This window comes from Hyalella azteca, unplaced genomic scaffold, assembly GCF_000764305.2.
Source record: "Hyalella azteca isolate HAZT.00-mixed unplaced genomic scaffold, Hazt_2.0.2 contig15826, whole genome shotgun sequence".
Lineage (NCBI taxonomy): Eukaryota > Metazoa > Arthropoda > Malacostraca > Amphipoda > Hyalellidae > Hyalella > Hyalella azteca.
In genome coordinates this window covers 151,676-174,824 of record NW_025945661.1, presented here as the reverse complement: position 1 = coordinate 174,824, position 23,149 = coordinate 151,676, and the positions used below count along the sequence as shown (strand labels likewise).

Below are 23,149 nucleotides of genomic sequence, written 5' to 3'. Positions count from 1 at the left end.
ACCTTTCACCCAACTCACCTTTCACCCCGACTCACCCCTGCTGGGTGGGCTGCTGCTCGGAGGGTAGGTGGGGTCGAAGGAAGAGGCTGGCGAGGGGACGGCCGAGGGAAGAACCCTCAAAGAAGGGGACCTGCCGCACTGGACAGCGTGTGCAAGCCTCCGTTGAAATTATCGCACAAAAAATTAACGCCACATATTTAAAAGGAAGTTTGAAAAAGGAATAATGATAATTTTAAAAGGGAACAATACGAAATGTTATTGTAATTCAATAAATCATGCATTTTACAACACATGATATACGTGTAATGATATAATTCGTGTAACCATGGAAGTCATCCAACTTAGTTTGAAATTGGAAGCTAACCTTTTGAAACCAAATCCTGGCGTACGTAAATGTTGCTACAATCTAGTCATAAATGACATTAAAGATGCAATTACAATTATTCCATAATTAGAGCAAAACAAGACCTGTGCAGAACAGCAGTAACAGTGAGAAACAGTCAGTAGTAAGAAACGGAAGGAGTGAAAACAGGAGAATGCGATGAACATAGCACAGGCAAAAACTGTAAACAACAGCGCTAAAACAACAGCGGTGAATCGCATCAATATTAACCAAAAAAAAATATAACTCAGTACTCACTGCAGTGAGTGACAGAGAGCGCATTTTCTCGTCGACGAAAACTTGAGGTCACGGACAGACGGACGGACAGACGGACAGACAGACAGACGGACAGACGGACATGGCGAGCACAATAGTGCATTTTTTCCATAAATGATAAAATGCGCTAAAAACAAACAGCATTTACAAAAACCCGACTATTCCACTCACGCGACCGTAGGTTATCGCTGATTGTAGCGTTGCAGCTGATGCAGGTTCGTATCATCAGCTGCACCAGCATCAGATGCAGGATCAGCTGCCGACATGCACTAACCACCTGTTGTCCCATGCTAGTCCGGCAAGTTAAATTCAAACGTCAAGCAAAGCCCCATACATCACAAAAAATTACATCTGACTGCTCTGCAACCACGAGTATAGCAGCAGCTGCAGCAGCTATTGCTGTTGTATATAGAGTTTCAACAGTTTTTCAAGTTTTCTAAAAACTTCCTTTTCAATTACACTTAGGCGTCGAATAATGATTCTGGATAAAAAAGAGACGATCGCAGTTCTGAAATAAAAATCCATATATTCTAACGTTTCGGCTATCTACACTTCAATGTACTTTGTAATGTTGTTGTAATGTTGTACACTTCAATGTACACTTCAATGTACTTTGTAATGTTGTTGTAATGTTGTACTTGTCACAGCTGCAGGGAACACGTTGGTGCTACAGCAGGTTGTTCTAGAACACTCATCAAGTGTTCTGATTCAGGGAACACGCAAATACTTCAACTGGTTGCTCTAGAACACACATAAAATGTCGGGGAACACACGGTTGTTACTGCTGGTTGTTCTAGAATCTAGAACACACATCAAATGTCGGGGAACACGCGGCTGTTACTTTTTGTTGTTCTAGAATCTAGAACACACATCAAGTGTCCTGAACAGGGAACACACGTTTGATACTGTTTCTTCTTCCAGAACACTAATCAAAGTGTCCTGAATCAGAGAACACACGTTTGCTTCTGCTTATTCTTCTACAACACTAACCAAGTGTCCTGATTTAGAACACATGTGTTCTACTGATTAATGTTCAGGAAACTCATCAAGTGTCAGGGACACACGTATGCTGCTGCTTCTTAAAAAAGAAGCATCTTAAAATCTTAAAGTGTGCTGTATAGCACCGCAGCACGCCAACCTTCCAAAGAAAGGTGTAAACTATTATCATAAATACAATTGTCATTACAAGTATATGTGAAATTATCATTAAAATAGTAGTTATAATTATCTATTATTATACTAAATACATGGAAATTGTTCCGCGCATGGTAGTTGAACACTTCGTGGTTCATTGCTCAGTATAAACTACCGTTATAATCAATCACACATGCTCTTTAAAAGTCATAGACATAGGAGTATAAAAGGGTCATGTCTTTAGGTATGCAACTTCATATACTTAAATCTATATAAAACAGTTTAACTGAATCAGTCACCATGTATAGTATCGCATCTCAAATAACATAAAAAATTTGTACCATCACATGCAGTTTTACTTTTGTAATTCTTCATATTTTTAAAATCTCCACTGCTGTGTTTTCTTCAAATTTAAATACACCCGAAGAATGTGCAGTTGAAAGGACGCGTTTCCACGCAATTAAAAACCTTTTTTTCAATGCCGGTCACGTAATGGAGAAATAAAATCACATTGTGGCCATGGATACATCAGGAGAACGTGTTCCACAATAGGCTTTTATGTACGTGCGGCGACAAAAGTTTTCTTCATGTTGTACAATTGAATTGATTTATGCGAATAATTAGCAATATGAAGAGAAGAACATCGCATGGCGTGGTGAAGTGTGGTGCTGTGAGTATCACCAGTCAAGTATATATATGCTGCACACCAGGGGCCATACTTTCAAAACTCGCTAAGTGAACGTAAGTACTTATACGCTCTATTTTCTTGTCTATGATTGGGGGATTTGGCTTGAATGGCCGTCAATGATTGGGTTCTAAACTTACGATGTCTTAACTATTCTTGAAAGTTTAGGCCCTGCATCATACGTAATATCGCCATACTCTGTTCTATCAGGTTTGCCCGAGGTTGCCCGTGCTACATAATTTCTGGAATTTTGGAATCTAGCTATCCCAAATTCCGTCATTCCTGGAATCCCTATTCCCGTTACTAATAATAAACCTTATGTATTCAAATCATATAAATATTACTTTAAACCCACATTTTAACGACTACGTTGAAGAAAGGACCCCAATTTTACTCTCGTTAAATAATTTGGAAAAATAATTTTCCGCCTTTTCAAAGAAATTGATATGTACCCATTTCAAAATCATATTTCAAAATTTCCTCGAATCCTTTCTTCGCTTCCCTAAATCTTTTCCTTTTCCTAGTAAACTTTCAGGTCCAGGCAATATTCCGACACGAGTATCCTGAATAGTCACCCCAACAGCCCCTATATATATTGCGGCGCCACAAGTATCCTGGATACGCGCCCCAACAGCCCCCATATATTGCGGCGCCATAAGTATCCTGGATACGCGCCCCAACAGCCCCTATATATTGCGGCGCCATAAGTATCCTGGATACGCGCCCCAACAGACCCTATATATTTTGACCCTAGGCTTCAAACTCATTAGTTATAAAAATATATATGAATGTAAGGTATATCATATAGCGGGGCAGCTCACCAGTCTTTTTTTCCAGGTTCTGGTGAACTCTGATAAACATGTTATTTGACCTCAAAATTTATTGTCGATTTATCCATGCCGATTTAATCACATCGATGAGTTGTTTGTGAAAATGATTTGTGATTAATTTTAGTTTTCCATTTTTGCCCTATGTTTCGTCTAATGCCGGTCCTGTATATGATGTGTATGTCGTTGTTGATCTATTCACACAGGATATGTTTAATTATCATAATGTCTGTCGTTATTCAGGGTGTGATAGTTTTGTATCTCATTTGAGGGTATGGGCGTTTACATTTACCGGATAATTTCATTGTTCCTGAAATTTCACCCTGGTCAAAATCTAACCTCGGTAAAATTCTGGATCCTAAATAGTCATCATTCAACTCTACCATTCCGCTATCGTAGGGTAAAATTCTATAGGGATCATGTATTAACAAGTGCACATATCATATTGGACCTAATTACCCAGAACTATATTTTTATTTTATATTTAGCTCACACTTTATAACTGATCAAATTACCAAGCATATTACTTTTATTCATTTATTTCATATGTTGGCAGCTGTCCAGCATCCATGGCAGCTTAGGTGAAGGTGGTAAATTAATTAATTCCTATCAATTTAGAATTGAAACTAAATTGGGATAGTTTAAATTCACCTGCCTCAGCACTTTAATGCCTCCACGGCCTCATTGCGGTTCTCTTGCTGCTCATGCAGAAACCTGCAATCCGTCTTGTCTTGTTTAAACTGTTATTATCTATTGTATTATGTACATGCTTATTTATTTATATTATTAATTATCTATAAATGGTATTATATTCTGACGTGAGCGTCGCGCGCAGGCGCTGCAGAAAGTCGCGTAAAAAATTAGGCGCGTCGGCGCACACAAGAATGACCGGAAACTGCAACCCTGAGCGGACGCTAGGACACACAAATCTGCCATTATAACATTAATTTATTAATCTATTAATTATCAAAAACGTAGAAAATTATACTCATTATTCTATGAATTAAAGATTCAGGAAAATTACTCCGGTATGGTTTTCCCGCAAGTTAGCGTAGTTGTTTAACTATTCCCTCGTCACGCTCTTCTACTTGTATGTTTCAAGTCCAAACCCGCTGCTGAAATAGGCCTAATCTTAATTTTTTAGTTTTTTGTTTATATTAATTTAGTAGCTTATATATGCCTTTCATTTAGCTCGTATTTTACCGAGGATTACTCTTTAAAATTTGTTACCTCAATGGGATTACTATAATACCCGTTTTAAACAATATCCCCTGTTAACGTATCCCCCATTTTTTTTTTTCAAATGAATCGTCATCCATATTTGTCTCGTGCAAATTTGATAGAACATTTGTACTGTCTTCTACAGTAGGTAACGGTAAATCTGTCAACAGATGCTGGCAAAGTTGTCAACAGATGCTGGCAGAGTTGTCAACAGATGCTGGTACAGTTGTCAACAGATGCTGGTACAGTTGTCAACAGATGCTGGTACAGTTGTCAACAGATGCTGGTAACAGATACTGGTACAGTCGTCAACAGATGCTGGTGCAGATTCTAACAGATACTGGTACAGTCGTCAACAGATGCTGGTGCAGATTCTAACAGATACTGGTACAGTTGTCAACAGATGTTGGCACAGATTCCAACAGATGTCTGTGTCCGGTGTGACAGATGTTTGTGCGTTCAGTGACTTCAGTCGCTAGGAGACACGAAGATGAAATATTGATGTCACTCATAATAAATTTTCTCAGCAATTAGGTTTTCTATGATAATTTTGATGGGAGACTGTTTAATAATCGAGTTGAAATCTCTCCTAACTCTGGTCACAGGGGCTGTTGGGCTAATAGTGACTGGTGGAAACTTGTAATATCGAGCATAAAATCATGGTTTACAATATAGATTCTATTTATTATTTCTTACCATATAATCTTCAGTATTTTAATTTTCAATACAAATCTTAAATCCATGAACTAAATGAAAAATGCAATGGAGATGTGGATTGAGATATTCAAAATATCGAAACACAAGAGACAAGTTGTATTTATCCATCCGATTCTGTATATTAACTTTTTAACTTTTTTACGCGCTGCCTGCGTGAAAATCAAACTGCAGGTTAAGAAGTACTCGTGCATGAATGGTCATTAAAATTCCGTGTATTTAGTAAAGTAATTGATCAAAATTATTTTGTGTCCGTAAAATTTGTGAAGTTCATACTAGTCCGTAAAACTTTTCTGCTCTTCTCCTTCATCCAGTCCGAGTAAATAAATAATATAAATAAAATAATAAATAATAATAATATAAATAATATAAATTATAATAAATAAAATAATATACTCGTAAATAGCAAGATATTTACTCTGCATATTCAATAAATTAAAATATTAATTTAGAAACATTGGTTCCACGATATTGAGTCCATTTATTTGATGCCTTATAGTTGAAGTAGTTCGGTGGTCGATCAAACCTTGCAGCGGTGAACAACCAAGTTCTGCTCACCTAAACCCGGGTCACTGTGACACACTCAACCATACACACTACACAGAGGCTGGTTGATCCATCAAATGTGCAGTGTGTGTGTATGTATATGCCTCGGTGCATTTGTGTAATGCGTAGAGTAAGTAGAGTGTGTATATCCCACCAGGGTAGTGATTAAGTTTCTTGGTATAAGTAAACTGGTTTTGTCACCTTGGGGAAGGGTTTGTCACCAAGTGGGTAGTGGTGTCACCAAGTGGGTGGTGATGTCACCAAGTGGGTGGTGGTGTCACCAAGTGGGTGTTGTGTCACCAAGTGGGTGGTTTTGTCACCAAGTGGGTGGTGGTGTCACCAAGTGGGTGTTGGTGTCACCAAGTGGGTGGTGGTGTCACCAATTGGGTGTTGGTGTCACTAAGTACAATATTGTCATTTAGTTGGTGTTTGTATCACTAGTTAGTTGAATCACTTTCTGGTTGTGGCAACGGGGGGGGGGGTGTGATGGCTATACGGTTGTTACCATTACTACCCTAACAAAATTTAGAGTCGCCCCAGCTTCTGGTAATCCAAATCAGAAGCTGCCGCGTCTGTAAATTTAAANTGTGACGTGACAGACGGCAGTGCAGGCGAGACTGTGACGTGACAGACGGCAGTGCAGGCGAGACTGTGACGTGACAGACGGCAGTGCAGGCGAGACTGTGACGTGACAGACGGCAGTGCAGGCGAGACTGTGACGTGACAGACGGCAGTGCAGGCGAGTTTGTGACGTGACAGACGGCAGTGCAGGCGAGACTATAACGTGGCATGAATTTATTTAATGATTTTTATTGACCCAACAAGTCGATGATACGAATCATTCATAGAGCCGGATGATAGGATTGCAGTATAAATTTATTGTTGGACGACGATATTATAAAATTATAATATTGTTCGATATTAAAATTGTTGAATAACAGTTCAAGATTACATCTTTGTAGCATAATAATAATATAAAATGGTAGCATATAATAATATTGTGAAATTATTGAATACAATATAGTTGAATTACAGAATTATTCTTCCATTTATATCATTACACCTGCCAGATTCTAGTCCTCCTCTATATTGAATTATTAAATATTACCTGAACGTGCAAAAACCTGAAGTTTATACAATAATCCTGCATATTGAACAGGATTATACGCCTATTTATTTAAACTTTCTATTATTATTATTCATTATATTATTCTACTTATCATTAGCGCTTATTTTTATTTAGCAGAATTTTTCGCTTAGCCGTCGAGACGTTGTGCTGGTATAAATAATGAATAGCTTGAAAAATATTCATTAGAAAAGCATTTGTATGATGCAGCTCCACACAAAGAAGCTGTATGGTCAGCTTCACGTTTTAAAAACTTCGTTTACAACAGTAAATCTATCAATCGATCGACAGACGTTCGTGTTTATTTTGAGATTTATTCTTCTATTTTGACACTAAATTGCCCAATTTGACTGAAATCCACGTGATTTTTTATAACATGAAAATCTTTTTCGACAAGATTTCGTCGAATTTAGCACCCTTCTTCGCACCCCAGCGCCGGACACACGTGTGTTACCCCCACGACATCCCGACGAACACTGACACCCAAGAGGGCGTGAGACTTGACCGCAGGTCACGAGAACATTGAATTAGATCATAAAAATATCAAATATCGATCTCAAAGGAAAAACATTTGTTATGAAAAAATTAAGACTAGAAATTGAAAAAACTAATCCTATAAAAATTTAGTCTTAGGCTGATAAGCTTTGGCAGCTTCAAACACAATCTGAAAACCGTGATTGCGGATTTACATGCGATGATTGTTCTTTAATCATTATGTATACTTATATGTTGTTCATTTGAATTATTTCTCCCTAACCTAGAGAGTTAAAGTTTTGATATGTTCATTGTGGTAAGATGTGTTCCGCGTCAAGTTCCTATAAATGCAGCCGGCTGTGTCCGGTTTGCAACGTCATGTTGGAAACACAGCAGCAACATTGTGAAGTTTCGAGCCGCTGAGCCGCCGGTTGAGATCCTGCACTCGAGTATCCCTGTTTATCGGATCGTTCACGGTTTTAAAACCGTAAGAGATCCGTTATTTGTCTTCGAATTTGTCTGCAAAAAAATAATAACTTGACAACCGACACGTTCTCCACGAACTGCTCGTTCGTTATTTCATTTCAGTTATTGTTGAGCCATTGCAGTGGTCACTGCGGTGTCATGTGCACCCAAGTGTCATGTGCAACCAAGTGTCATGTGCAACCAAGTGTCATGTGCAACCAAGTGTCATGTGCAACCAAGTGTTATGTGCAACCAAGTGTCATGGGCAACCAAGTGTCATGAGCAATCAAGTGTCATGTGCAACCAAGTGTTAAGAGCAACCAAGTGTCATGTGAACCATGTGTCATGGGCAACCAAGTGTCATGTGCAACCAAGTGTCATGGGCAACCAAGTGTCATGGTCAACCAAGTGTCATGTGTAACCAAGTGTCATGTGCACCCAAGTGTCATGAGCAACCAAGTGTCATGGGCAACCAAGTGTCATGTGCAACCAAGTGTCATGGTCAACCAAGTTCTATACCCAACAAAATCCAAGTTCAAATGAAACCTTCCCTACAGTCAATTTTCCAGGGCGATTCCCCATGTGACTCCTCTGACTAGTCTTTAAAAGCTGACTAGTCGTTATTGCTCCTTTAAGGGGGAGGTTCACCCTCCGGAAAAACTTTTTTGTTTACGGACGGATCACCCTGAAACTTGGTACACATATGTAAAACAGAATTCTAAGACATTTTTGTTCGTGTGATTTTTTCGGAAAAATTTATAGAAAACGTGAAATTAATAGAAAACGGACAAAAAATGGGGTACTGTAGAAATCTATCTCCTCCTAGGGGTTTTGAAGCTTCAGCAATGAGACATATACTGTACCATTCTATTCGTAAAGACCATACCAATCGATAACTTACCAGGACATTACTTCCTTAATATATTTTTTATGACTTTTTCAATGTAGTCATAGGATTATCGATCATCCATATATATAGACTTGCGCAGTAACTTTAACTTTTAGGATAAGTTTAGACACAGACGTGATGATGTGGCATCAAAGTATTTAACAAAGACATATTACATCATGCAATATAAGCACCACAGGCTCTCGTGCTGCAGTTGTGCTTAGTACGTATGTAACTTACGCATAAAACTTCCTTACATCCGTGTATGCTTCACACGATTTAACTGAAACCAAACTATACGTTAACCTAAACTAAACTATACGTTCAATGCTATAGCTTCTTGTTCAGTTAGCGGCAAAAACATTACGCAAAAATAAGCCGCTGTTGGTATAGTCAAGTGTCTGAATTAACAAATAAATTGCAATTAGGTAGATTTGCTTGAAACTCGAGCACGGACGTACTAATCTAAGTATTTCATGGTTTATACAAGGTCCCCGAAGGATTACTAGAATTTGAAACAAGAACCAACACCAGATGCCACGGCTATAAACTAAAAACTGCGCTGCAACTTCTCCTCGCGACAAAATTTTTTTTCGCTTCGAATCACCGACATGTGGAACAGCCTCCCCAATGACATCGTTAGCGCTCCAAGTATGAACGCCTTCAAGAACAGACTAGATAAAGCTATGGAAAAATATATGTTCAAATTTGAAATGCCTAGCACCATATCTGTGTTGTGTTGTGTTGTGTTGTGTTGTGTTGTGTTGTGTTGTGTTGTGTTGTGTTGTGTTGTGTTGTGTTGTGTTATGTTATGTTATGTTATAAGGGTGGGTTTTTTTGGTTGTTGGCTCGCCTAGACGCAGCGGCCGCGAAACTCTCCAAGAGGTGATGAGTGAGGGAAGCCACGCTAGAAGGAAGATTAGGTTCGCTCACACTCATCGGACCTTTGCTGTTATTGGTGCCGGACTGCGAGCTTGTCTTAGCCTGAGAGGATCCACTTTTTGACAAACGTTCGTTTCCAAGAGCTTGGGAGTCGGTGTCAGCAAGACTCTGGATGGACTTTGCCATCAAGTGGTATACGGAGGACAAGTTAAGAAAGCCCTGAGGCTCATTAAGTGATGGCAAAGACCGTTGTGGAAGCGCTGGAGGAACAGGGGACAGAAGCGACGATAGTTCCATCACCTCCAAGTTGCCTGAGAGCGAAGGTGGAGGCAGAGAGTGAGCAGAGGTCGTAGTCTCGTAGAGCTAGGTGGTGTAAGATTGCGACTGAAGGCGAGGCAGAGATTGGGAGTGCACACGATTGGATGGCAGCTGCTGCTAGGGAGCTGTCGCCGAAAGACGGCTCGAGGCCTGTAACACAATTCGAAAAGTTTATTATTGAAAATTGAGAAAAATATAATAATCGGAAAATTACATTCACGAGCTATTACACAAAAATCTATAGAAATAAAAAATAAACGATTGCTATTGCAAAATAAAATTTGATAGAATAGATCAAATAGTCGTAGATATTGAGACTTTTCATTCATCACATGATATTCAGATTGATGTATACAAAATAGAGCTAATCAAATGCAAATGCAGTCAAGTTCAAGGTTCAGACGTCCCTACATGAGAGAAAGAAGATCATTGTAAAGCCTCGCTTATGCCAGCGACGGCATCAAGTGCAGCACCTCCGAAGGCGAGTGAGGACACAAGCGATGCAAGCTTGTCGACCAGAAAAACTCGGTTTGCGGTATCACCGCTCGCCCCCAGAAGAGCCTCGGCGCTGGCTACGTTAACGACGCTCTCCGCTATGGCTTCAGCGGCTTGCTTAACGGAAAGATTGTCATCAGAGACAGCCTGCTCGGGGACACTTGAATCTGAAGTCTTGTCAGCAGTTGCTTGAGGTAACGACGGTGTCGAGGAACACTTACGACTCGTTAACACGCTGTTGCTGCTCGTGTTAGCGCCCACGATGGCTGCATCACTGATGCTTGCCATCACAGCTGACACGACTGCACTGGCGGTAGTGGCAGCAGCAGATGACTGCTGTAGTTACGCCAATTTGGTTTCATAGCCTGGGGCAAGTTTAAGATCGTACTTGCCACCTTCAGATCCCATGCGGTAGCTGTTAGAGGCGCCGTGGTCCCACGTGACGTCGATCCAGCCGTTGTGCAGCTCCCCTGTGATTGTGCCTTCACCAGGAGGAAACCCGTCCTGATCTCGCCACTTCCAGTCGATGCCTCGGACAACTCGGGCCCCGACCACCATTTTTTCAGCATCTGGTATCAGTGTCATCATTTAGTCAAATCAAAATGATATTGTCAATATTTGCAATGCTGTTACAATACACATAAATTAATTCAAAATTATATTCGTGTATTTCCATACATATTCAGACACTATAGTATTCTAGGCATTAAACTGAATACAAAAGAAAAAATTATTCATCAGAAGAAGCCATAAGCGACTTTCTCAGATTTAAATACTAAAGTAAAGCCACTATTTTAGATATTGCTTCATGAGTTTACGTCAACAAACCGCAAAGCTATTAGATTCTAATACAAGATTTTTAACAAAATTTAAAAGATTTAAACCTGTTGCTTTACGAGACGCCTCTGTTTGCGCAGAGCAGCCTCAGCCTTCTTTAGCCAAGCTCGACACAGGCTCCCGTGACACAGCCATAGACTTCCAGACCTTACGCTCTATTTTCTTGTCGATGATTGGTGGATTTTGCTTGAAAGGCCGTCAATGATTGGCTGATGAACTTACGATCTCTTAACTTTTTTTGAAAGTATAGTGAACGTAAGTACTTACGCTCTATTTTCTTGTCTATGATTGGTGGATTTTGCTTGAAAGGCCGTCAATGATTGGCTGATGAACTTACGATCTCTTAACTTTTTTTGAAAGTATAGGCCCTGACAACGAGAGGTAGTGCGTCTGGCCGGACGTATTCTTGCCGCTTTGTTGCACTCTGATGTGACGGTATACCATCTGAAATAAATTACAAAAAGCATCGAAATCAGCTAGCGCCAACAAAAAATTACTGACATGATTTCAAATATTTAGGTTAATTACTGACAATTTCCAAGAAAAACTCAAGATAAACTTTAGAAAACATCATATTGAATTGAGTGTCAATTTGAAGAGATTCGATTGGAAGACGAACCTACTCATCAGCTGGGGTGGATAGCTAGAGGTCAGCATAGCTTAAGTCCACAGTGCGATTCATATACCTTCCCGAGCGTAACGCAGCCGGGCATCTTCACGGCTTTCGACACATAGCGCCCACCACAACAGCGCCGTTCAGTCACAGGCACTGGTTCACAGCGCCGGAGCACAACTGGCCGAAGCGCAACAGGCCCTACCGCAACAGGCTACTCCTAACATAACCTAACCTAACCTAACCTGCGCCTGTTGCGGTAGGGCCTATTGCGCTCCGGCCAGTTGTGCTCCGGCGCTGTGAAGCAGTGGCTGTGTTGTGCAAAGCGGATTTACTGTTACCCGGAGTTACCCAAAGCTCATTGATCTGAGGCTATGTGTAGATATTGCATGCTGATGGTTGGCGTTGGGCCCAGGGCCTGTTTACGAGTCAATTTTTTTACCCACGGCTGCGCTCCCATCAGCTGGACACTTGACACTCACCACCGAGCCTGCTTGTCATCCACCGAGGTGGGGTGGCGCAGTAGTTACAGTCGAGTTCGGAGAAGTGTCGATTCGGTGCAGTGAGGTGTGGGTTCGATCCCAGCTCTGTGCGCTAGTCTGGTGTGAATGGCTGAGGAGGTCTGGTGGTTTAGCACAACATCGCAAAACGTTGTGAATGTTCTGCGATGTTAAGAATCGGCAGCAGGTCTAGTGGCTTAACCAATGCCGAAATCTTTATTACTATTTCCATACTTCTCTCTGCTCATAGGCTCATTGTGCCTAGTCGCTTCAATTCTCTCTTCAATCACGCAAGCTCTATAAAAAATCATCATCATAATTTCTTTTTGCTGTCAGTTATAACGGCAGTTACTCCTGCCGAACAAGTCCATTCTCATGGCAGTTCGTACATAGAAGAGAATTGACGGACTCAGTGACCTCAGATCAAACATGTTCATCGTTTGGCCACGCAAGCCACTCAAGTCGTCGTGCATTCAAATGGAAAAACACCGACATTTCCCTCTATGCTAAAATCTCCGCAACGGAATGAAATCGTTTGTTTTCCTTAACTTCTTTAATGTTCTGCGTATATAATTTCCCTCTTTATTTAGTTTCCAAGCATGTGGATTCCAATTGAATATTCAATATCTTTCTTGCAGAGAGGTGCCCCCAGAAATTTTTGCCCGGAAGGTGCAGGTGAGTTTGCTGTCGTGGTTTTCGCATTACGCCTTCGACCACACTAAAAAAACACAGCCGCGAATACGTCTGATTCAAAAAATTTCTAATAATTGATAGAACTTAAAAACACGTTAGGGGAATATTAGTTCGGGTGGATTTCCAGATGTTTTTTGTGGGGGAGGGGAGTTCCGTATACCATTTCAATCTAAAGAGTCTAAAAGCAGTGTCAGTTGACTTCTGGGGCGTGCATTACATTGCAGTTTTTTCATTGAAACGAAACTGCCATTCCTCCATACGTCTGTCTAAATTCTACTGCAGATCACGTCATTTTTAAGCTGTTTCATAAAGTTCGTATCGTTTCCTTCAAAAAACTCAGTACGAATACATTTACTACATACGACGTATCATTTACCACCTGACAAACGATAAGAAACGACCCTGCTTTAGGGTTATTCAAAATCTCACGCTTGTGCATGTGACTTACCTTCTTGTTTTTTCATCCTCAAGTTGCAAGTTTACCACTTTCCGTGAATAATATAAAATAGGGTAAGAATTATAAAACGTCATTAAATTTCAACTTCCATCGGATTTCCCTCCTAAGAGCAGGCAGCAAAATGTCGAAGCAGCTGTGTGCAATCGTGTTTCTTTGCGACTTTAAATTAGTTTTTACGAAGTGATGAGCAGAGTTGGAAAATATTCTACTACAATTCTTTCAATATCAGGTGAGTGTTCACTCCCGTCATTTATTAAATTATTGAAATTCTCTGTCAATAGTTTAATTTTTTCGACTCTCGCAAGTCACAACGCCGCACGTGCTGCAAATCCTGCAATCTCGGTTCCACGTGGTCAATTAAATTTTCTAAACGGCGTTCATTTCAAAGCTTCATTGTCATTGAGGTGTAAATTTGAGTAAGAGATCACTGAAAATGGTTCTCTTACTAATTCATTGAGTAAAATCCGCATTTAGTTTGTTTTTAAGTTTTAACTAACAGTGCAGACTGTGCAGTGAGTGCACTCTTTTCATTCCTCCAGAGTGCAGAGTCCAGACTCCAGAGCCCCACATAATTTTATTTCTACTGAAATCTGAAAGTAGGCTAGGTAGGCCTATGAGAAAAAAAATTTTCCTCTACTCTTAATGAAAATTATGTATACAGCTAAAAATAGAATTAGGTATTTATAATGTTATGATACCCTATCTAGGTAGGTATAAATAAGTGGAATACAACTAATACAAGTAAAAATGAAAAAAACTATGAATTTTTTCCGTTATCAAATTATGGCTGCTAAATGGGCCATTTTCAGACATTTTTTGTAATAACTATCAATTCTAGGTTTCCTATGAGCCTATTTCAAAGATTTAGGGTAAACACGGTAGCTACGGTATATTCCGACACTTTAAGGACGTAGCAAAAAATGAATCATGAATGGCTATAAAAAATACAACGTACGCGCAACTACGTCACTGCTTTACGTCTGTTTGCTTTGCAACACTGACGGTCACTCTCAAAAGGCTGCACTACGTGCCAGTAACAATGAAATGTCACAAAATGTTGCCAACTTGCCATATTTATTTAAAAGCCTTTAGAATGCAAACCTACCAAGTCAATATATTCCAACACTGTGTTGAATCAGTGTGATTAAATTAGGCATTTTGTGAGACTAATTCCGGCGGCGCTTCAAACTCTACTAATTCCTAATGCCAACACTCTTGTGTTCAAATTCCGATTGCTGTATTACCTAGCTCATTTAGCTGTATTGGAATATGACACAGCTTGGAATTAGAACACTATTGAATATTGAATACTACCTACCTATTTAGTTAAACAATTTTAATTTTTGCACACAGCTTGGAACAAGCTGTGTGTGTCTAATTCCAAGCTGTGTTGGAATTTGTTTTTATATGTCTAAAACTGTCTCCTAACTTAATCATCTATTAATTTTTTTACCAGTTGAAATCAGCAAATACAAGTACAGTACTATACTTAAAGGATTCCTAATATATTCACAGATGTATTTAAAAGTCTCAAACCATAATATTCTTTCTACACAAACAGTTTATCACTATTTGGTAGAGCAAGGTCAACTATCAACTTTGACTAGTTTTTTGATGTTCTCACTGGGTGATGTGCACTGTCTCTCTTTGGATCTCAACATTTTACCCACCAGACGGCCCAGACCTAGTGTTTTGGCAATAGTATGGCGCGCAAAAGTATGACGTCACTATTTCAACCATCAACAAATGCATGGAACTAAGAAAAAGCTTAATATAAAGGAAAAAAGTCGAAAAGTGTCGGAATTACCATTACCCACGATGTCAGTAGATACCGCATAGAGATGCAAAAAAAACGTTATTTTTTCCAGAGTGTTTTTTTTAGTAAAAAAAAACGTTTTTTTTATGTGTTTTTTTTGTTTTTTATTGTTTTTTTTCTTTCGTGTATTTATTTGGGATCAATATATCTTTACCCTTAATATACATTGAAATGATGTGTTTTTAAATCTTATTTAACATATCTCATGTGTGATTTATAATTTATCAAGCCTAATACTTCTAGTTCAAAGCTTAAAAGGGTAAATAAACAAATTTTTCATTTCCTTATTGTACTCAAAAATCAAAGTATGCAAAAAATACAAAAAATAAATATTTTCAAAGCATTCCATTTTCAGTCACTCACCATGACCTATGAGTTTAAGACTATGACTCAGTCCCTCCCAACCAGATACCAGACTCTGATATCAAAATCTGTAGAAAAAATAGAAGCATCTAAAAAAAGTACTCCATTTCAAGTAAACATATTGAAGTCACTTGTGGTATGTGACGTGGGTCACGTGCCTCATCGAGTCGGCATCACTCACCATGATTTTTCTAAAAAAAACAATAAAAAACATGTTTTTTTTAGGCTGATGTTTTTTATTAAAAAAAAACTTGTTTTTTATTAAAAAAAACATGAGTGTTTTTTTTACGTCGCATCTCTAATACCGCATTTACCCTAGTGCCGTTACGAATTAGGGTAACCGCAGTATCACACCATATTCTGACAGACCGACACTGTGGGTGATTCCAACACCCCTCAACTTTTTCCTTTATATTATGCTTGGTCTTAGTTCCATACATTCATAGATGGTTGAAATAGTGACGTCATACTATTGCGCGCCAGATTTCTGCAAAACACCAGGTCCAGTGGGAAAATGTTGAGATCTGCAGAGCAAAAGTCCAAGTCAACTAGTGAGAACATTGAAAACACGTATGAAAGTTGATAGTTGACCTTGCTTTACTAAATAGTGATGAGTAAACTGTTTGTGTAGAAAGAATATTATGGTTTGAGACTTTTAAATAAGTCTGTGAATATATTAGGAATCCATTAAGTATACTTGTATTTGCTGATTTTAAGTGGTAAATAAATTAATAGAGGATTGGTTTAAGAGACAGTTTTAGACACATAAAAACTAATTCCAACTCGGTGTTAGAATTACAACACACAGCTGTGACACAGGGTGTCCTATTCCAACACAGCTCACACAGGGTGTCAGAATTAGGAATTACTCTTTTGAAGCGCTGTCAGAATCACTCGCAATATGCCACACAGCATTTAGTCACACAGTGTCAAAATTCAGCAATTTTGTAGATTTGAATTCTAAAAGCTTTTAAATGAATATGGCAACAGTTTGTGATGTTTTAGCATTGCTGGTTCATAGTGTGGTGTTTTGAGAGTGACATAAACCATGGTGGCAAAGCAGAGAGTTTTTTTAGACTGTCCTTCAAGTTCAATTTTAAGTCCTTTGAGTAGACCAGCAAGGTATAATGGATACCAGCATCGCCATACATAAGATATTGGTTTGAATCTTTAGTAAATGAGAAAATTAAAAATGAACTGATTCTAAAAAAAATCACTTATCTATTCTAACTAAAATAAAATATTTTGGTCGAGACTTTGACTGCAGGCGGGTGGGGGAAACTGGTGTGACTTGATTGATATGAATGGTAATAATTATAAATTCATAAAATGGTTTGATGCATGAACAAATGATAAATAAAAGATAAATGAATGATGATTGAATGATAAATGGAAATTATATGCATAGAATGTTGAACAAATGATGCTGGTGGGTTCATTGATGCATTTAATTCATTATATGAAAGGTAATTAATAACAATAAATGATAATAAATTTAAAATAATGATGGTAACAAATGATAAATAATGATAACAATAAATAATGATGCTATATTAATAATTCTTGTACTAGTTGTACTGCATCATCAAACACCATTGGGCATTGTGGCTGCCATCCCTACTGATTGCTAGCCTAGCCCCTAGAGTGAGTAGCACTTGACAAATTTCACCAGCAGGTAGATCAGAGGGCTAAGTGCCAATAATAATAATGAACAAAATAATAAACATTGGCCAAAGTCACCCCAGTCACATTGGCCAACGTTTATTATTCTGTTTTCTGCCAATTGTTTCTGTTGTAGTGATGGCCAAAGTCACCTCAGTGGCCAAAGTCACCTCGGTGGCCAAAGTCACCCCCACTTGACGGTAATGATATCTTTCTAACAGTAAAATTGTCCTGGTCAGTCAATTATTAGCAATAAACCCCTAAACTTTTAATTATGAACTGGAATACTACCAGCATACCTCACTGCCTCATGATTCAACTGTATGTGAACTGCCGTAATACCCCAGGGTGCAGAAAGTAGGTGAATATCAAAAGATCTTGGTGACATATCAGCAGCAAAATTTACACCATCAGAAGTTCTTGCTGGCACATTTGGATTGAAATTATTGCATTTTAGAAATTACTTTGGAATTATTGCAAATCTGAAAGACAGCAAGTGCACACAGTAAGGTTTCCAGTACGTTGGATGGATCAGGATGCAGTGAAGCTTGTCCAGAAATCAGTTGCGATGAGTGTAAGTGTTGCAGTGTGTGGAGAGTAAGGGATATACTATCAAAGTTATTAGCAGCATTTTCTTATTAAAAATTATCCAGTGACGCATCTTGATAATGGCTGGCTATGTTTTGGGCTAAAAATCCATATCTTGGCAATGCTGCTTGCACCCTGGGTACTACCATGCATTTCTGGGATGCTAGAAATTGCTGTTGGAATAGCTGCAGAGCTCTGAAAGTTTGACAGCATGCTCTTAAGATTAAAAACTATAATCTTGATCTGAAATTATTTTTCATTAATTTGAAAATATTATATCAAGGTTTATTATTATCACTAAGTTTTGCCCTTAGCAAATTGCAGCCAAATAAGTAGCCGATCAAAATTTCTTGAAATACAAGATGGTGTTGTCATAATTCCAGTTTTTTTTTTTTTTTTTTTTGCATGTTTCTAAACCCCTGCCAATAAAATTAAGCTACCACTTGGGTGGGATTTTTAAAATTTAATGATTCTCTGCCAGCAAAGTGGATCAGGCAATTAGAAATGAAATGAAGGTGTACAATTCTGTGGTTTGCCGTATGATTTTCCTATCTGCTTCTCTTTTCCTGTTCTCCACATTCCATGTTAATGATCCTGATTCTATGCTTGTCCCACTTGAAATTTTGGGAAATATTGTGCAAATGAGTTCACATCTTACTTGGTGTTTTCCCAAATCAAAAAGATGAGTTCCAAGTGACACAATGAGGTTGTTACTAATGTAATAATAGGAACATTGATAATGGTTTGTTTCTATACTTTGGCCTTTTATTATTCATTATAAATATATAACATGTTATTTAGTTCCTATACTTTGGACCTTAATTATTCAGAAATAAAAACTAACTAGTCTTGTTCATAAAATACTTAACAAATGGTAATTTTCATGTTTTGTTTGTGATTAATTTTAATATTGGTTCTTTCTTTAGGTACAAAGATATTCTCCCTATTCATACGCTAGCATCTCTAGTTTATGTATATAGTCAGATGGGGTAAGACAGGACCAAAATCACCAACAAGCCTGTAGCATCTATACCATGAATAACTAAAAAACCCTAAACCTATCACAAGGTGTAGTTATCAAACCTATCAATAATTCCCAGGTCGCCTCACCTGGGAATTATTGTTAAGCTTTAAAAACTTTTAAAAACTATGAAGTGTTCAATTTTTTAAATAGGTGACAAAATAATCTTAAATATGTATATATGACTCAGATTAAAAGTGATATTGAAAGTGTTTCTAATTTTTTTATCTCGATACTAACTGTAACTTGATTATTCTAGAGAACTTGTCATCACTGGCGTGAATTCTGTCAGCAAAAGACCAACCACCCTGAATAATATGCTGGTCAACAATCCTCCAAGAACTCCACCCATTCTGAAGAAGAGGGAGCGAAATGTAAGCTCCTCTGATCCATGCCCAAATGGCAAAAAAGTGAGTCAATGTATAATTTATTTAACACTTTGAAATTCAAATTAAGGGTTGAATTAATTCATACATTCTCACAATATTTTACCAATTAGTTTAATATTTTTTCAATTGTAGGTCTGTTGTTTTATTTCCCCATCTTGCAGTTTCTAATGGTTGAATTGTAATTTTAGTGTGCTGCATTGCCGGGGGTTGATCCAAATGATGAGAGGGTTCCTCTACTGCTGGAGCGAGTGCGGGAAACTGGACTAGTCTCTTCTTATGCAGCAGAGCTGGAAGAAATTTCCTCGGCCACAGCTGAGGATCAGCTTGAATGGGTGGTTCAGTTCACTCACAATGTTATTCGTCTTGATACGTCCACATCGGGATTTATTGTAGAAGTCCTCAAGCTACCATGGAAACTTACCGAGAGTGATATGCTCCAAAAAGCTTACCAAAACTTTGTTGTAGCGCTGGTCACTGCGCACAACATCCACTGCAAAGCAGTCTTCAGTCACCTCTTTGGATTACTCCTACCTGGTGTGTGAATGTTGCTTTTTAATAAATCAATAGTCTTTGTTTAGTAAAATAACTTTGAAGTTTAATATTCATTAATAAATCATTATTTTCTGCACTGTGCATAGTTCTCAAGCATTTTTTTTTACCTAAATCGTTGTTTGGAGAATTGGTTTAGTTTCTTTGCAATATGAAGATGTAACTGAAAGTTTCCTTCCACATTGATAATATTGTATACTGTAATCATTTTGCAATGCTTGAGTAGCATAAAAACTGATCAGGTGATCTTGTATAAATGCCGTAATGAGACTGAATTTATTCAGCATGAGATTTTATGTAAGTGAAGCAAAGATACCTATTCTATTTCTATCCTAAGATACAAGTATGGGTGCCGAAATGAATGAAGCGGACCAGTTGCTTCTCGTCAACCCCCAATTGGTGCCCAAATCAACCATGCAAGTGACGCAGTGTTCAATAGAGGCCATTGTTATGATACACGCAAAGGTGCCGCTGAGTGAGCGCACGTTGTTGCGCGAGGCTAGCAATGCCAGGCCGTACTATAAACGGCATCCTCACCTTCTCTTGATCTACTGTAAGTGCCTCCTGATACTCTCCTCGAGAATACCGTCCTTGAGGAAGACATTTCTCGAGATGATCGTTGAAAGGTGAGTGTCATTAATTCATTAGTTTGAGTTTTATTTTCCATTGTAGTAGGGAACATGTTCAACTTATTGTTCTGTAGAAAGGTAACCCGTGGTGTATGTTTCTAAACGATATATGTTAGATTAAAATAAAAATGAAATGAAGCATCTGTGAGGGAACCAAATTCAATTGAATCTTTTCTCTTGATCAGATGTTTGTGAAGTGCTTGAATATTTAAGGGAAGGGAAATTGTGCAAATTCAGCCAAATTGTAGTAATGTAAATAGCAGACTACGGACAATAATACACATCACACTGAAATTATTGAATATTATCACAAATAAAAGTATTAGAGTACGGTATTAAGTAGATAATTAAAAGTATTGAAACGTGTTGAACATAATATATAAGTATTTATTTAGTGACTCCAGTACTTTAAAATTCATTTGCAGGTTGGTGGATATAGATGCCAACTGCCCACGCGAGCCAGCTGATGGTTCTGACGATGAAAACGAAGAAGAGGAAGTCTTTAAAATGGTATGAAATTTTCACTACAAGTGTGGCGTTTGATTGAAATAAAGATCATTTTACTTTCCAAAGATAATTTACATATTGGAGTTCTCAAAAATGTATACGTTTTGCAGGATGTGGACGAGGAGCTGTCACAGTCCCAGAACAGCCTGATAGACGTGCAACGAAAGGCGCGGCTTGATTGGATTCTGAATAACCCCCTCATGCATAGCCTGGATGTGCTGATGGACGCCATGGTTCTGTACATCCACTGCACCGTACACGATGTGCCCTTCAGCTTGGACCGCAACATCAATATTGAAGAACTAAGAATATTGGGATGCCTACCAGGCAGCGTCAAATTAGCTCCTAATCTCGAAGCTGATCAAGATTCACATGACAGTTCAACTGATACTAGTCATAAACAACAACTAACTCTCGGCTGCGCTTGTGGGGGCGAAAAACATAACTTGATGAGTTTGAAACGACTTTATCATGATCTTGTTGGCGTATTCACTCGAATTGTTCTCCCAACACACTCCTCCGGGCATGTTCAGTTCTTTATGTTCTATGTTTTGTCCATCAAACCTTCCTTGACCAGGATCTTCCTGGATACCTTGAGAACAGATTCTTTCATGGGCAACGGAGTAGCATTAGATGTCAAGAAGAACGCTTTAGCCTATATAGGGAGCTTAATGGTTAGAGGAAAATTTGTCCCTATCTCCACCACACTTTCATGTTTAGAGGTGATCGTAAGTTGGTGTCACGAGTATATAAATTCTCAGGAAAAACAAGGCACAAACAATTACATGAATCTCGCACTGCATGAAAAATTTTACTGTGCTTGTCAAACTATTTTCTATGTGTTTTCCTTTAGGTGCCTTGAATTTACTAAGAGCGAAAAGATGCTGGACCATGTACGACGTCTCAATCTGGAGCGCTTGGTGTTCAGTAAACTGAATCCTCTGGCTGTTTGCAGGTACCAGATTGTGAAAAACTTTGCTGCTATCACTAGACATTTTCAGCTTGCCTATTGTTATGCAATCATTGAGAGCAACCGACGCAATACGCTACCAGTGTGCATGCATGCAAGTGATGGTTCGGATGTTAGAGCCTCGGCTTACGGCTCGTCGCTGGACATGGCATTCCCATTCGACCCCTATCAGCTTCTGCACTCGGCGCCTTACTTTGAAGCTCACTACCAGCATTTCCCAGGACTGCCTGAGTACATCAGCATGGACGCTGAAGAAAGAATTCTCGAGAAGGAAGAAACTGAAGACGAAGATGACTTCCTAGATCACAGTTATCCGAGCGACTCCTATCCCAAAATTAGCAGCTTCATGGAATGCCAAGATTCTCCCACGGCTGAGAGGAAAACCCTAAAGAGAATTTTTCCTTAAGCTTCTCATATTATATATGTAGGTATTTGTTATTCCTGTTGTACACTCACATGTTTTTACATTTAACAAGGCTCGTCCAGGGATTTCCCTTTGTACTACATAGGATTTATTTGTGCATGGTATTCACCTTTACCTAAATTTTACCATTTAACACGTTGACTACGTATTGGTACATATGCGTACCACGAAATGTATTTCTCCAGGACGTAGTGGTACATAATTCAGGTTGCCTAAAATCCGCCAAATCCGAGAACAAAAAAGGCCAAAAGAGGCCGATAATTCAATGTATACTAGTTTATTTCTAGGTTCCGCTATAAAAATTCTATTTATTTTCTTTTTGCTGTATCTAAAATTTAATTAGGAAGTACCCCTATCATAAATTTTAGCCGGCCAACGCAATTGAGAAAAACTAAATCACGGAATTTGTCCGGAAAAAAGACCGTCTGGCAACCTTGAAAAAAAAAGTACAAAAAATTAAATAATAGTACAAGATGAAGCAATCGTAGTCAACGTGTTAATTGGAAATGGACGAAAATATTGGCTAGTTTTCTGTACACACAGCAAGGTATGAAGCTCATGTATTTCTTGAACTTCCTGACTAACTTAATTTAACAATGAAAGCATTAACGTTGGTGTTAATACGTTCGTTTGTTTTGTGACCCAGGCTGCTGCAAATGGGCGCTCGTTTTTTTAATGACGTGTGTCGAGCTGTAAC

The 23,149-nt window shown here is 38.6% G+C and overlaps 2 protein-coding genes across 3 annotated transcripts in view; one reads left to right on the top strand and one right to left on the bottom strand.

The window, feature by feature from the left end:
• Positions 1-10,722, bottom strand: part of LOC108678137 (CD109 antigen) — a 37,714-nt gene extending 26,992 nt beyond the window's left edge. Inside the window, exons 1-3 of the mRNA XM_047884664.1 lie at positions 10,413-10,722; positions 9,673-9,932; positions 36-138 (exon numbers count right to left, since the gene is read on the bottom strand). Coding sequence (XP_047740620.1) covers positions 36-138; positions 9,673-9,932; positions 10,413-10,722 — 673 coding nt within the window. The remainder of the gene's footprint in view (positions 1-35; positions 139-9,672; positions 9,933-10,412) is intronic.
• Positions 10,723-13,640: 2,918 nt separating this feature from the next.
• Positions 13,641-22,631, top strand: LOC108678142 (RNA polymerase I-specific transcription initiation factor RRN3). Of its 2 annotated transcripts, none has more exons than XM_018166489.2 (6): positions 13,641-13,763; positions 19,244-19,358; positions 19,562-19,907; positions 20,260-20,548; positions 20,977-21,061; positions 21,169-22,631. In XM_018166489.2, exons 2-6 carry the CDS (start codon positions 19,302-19,304, stop codon positions 22,432-22,434), a joined length of 2,043 nt encoding a protein of 680 aa, XP_018021978.1. In that variant the 5' UTR covers positions 13,641-13,763; positions 19,244-19,301; the 3' UTR covers positions 22,435-22,631. The 2 variants fall into 2 exon arrangements, with proteins under 2 accessions (XP_018021978.1, XP_018021977.1); XM_018166488.2 differs by having other exon boundaries at positions 19,244-19,394.
• The last annotated feature ends 518 nt before the right edge of the window (positions 22,632-23,149 follow it).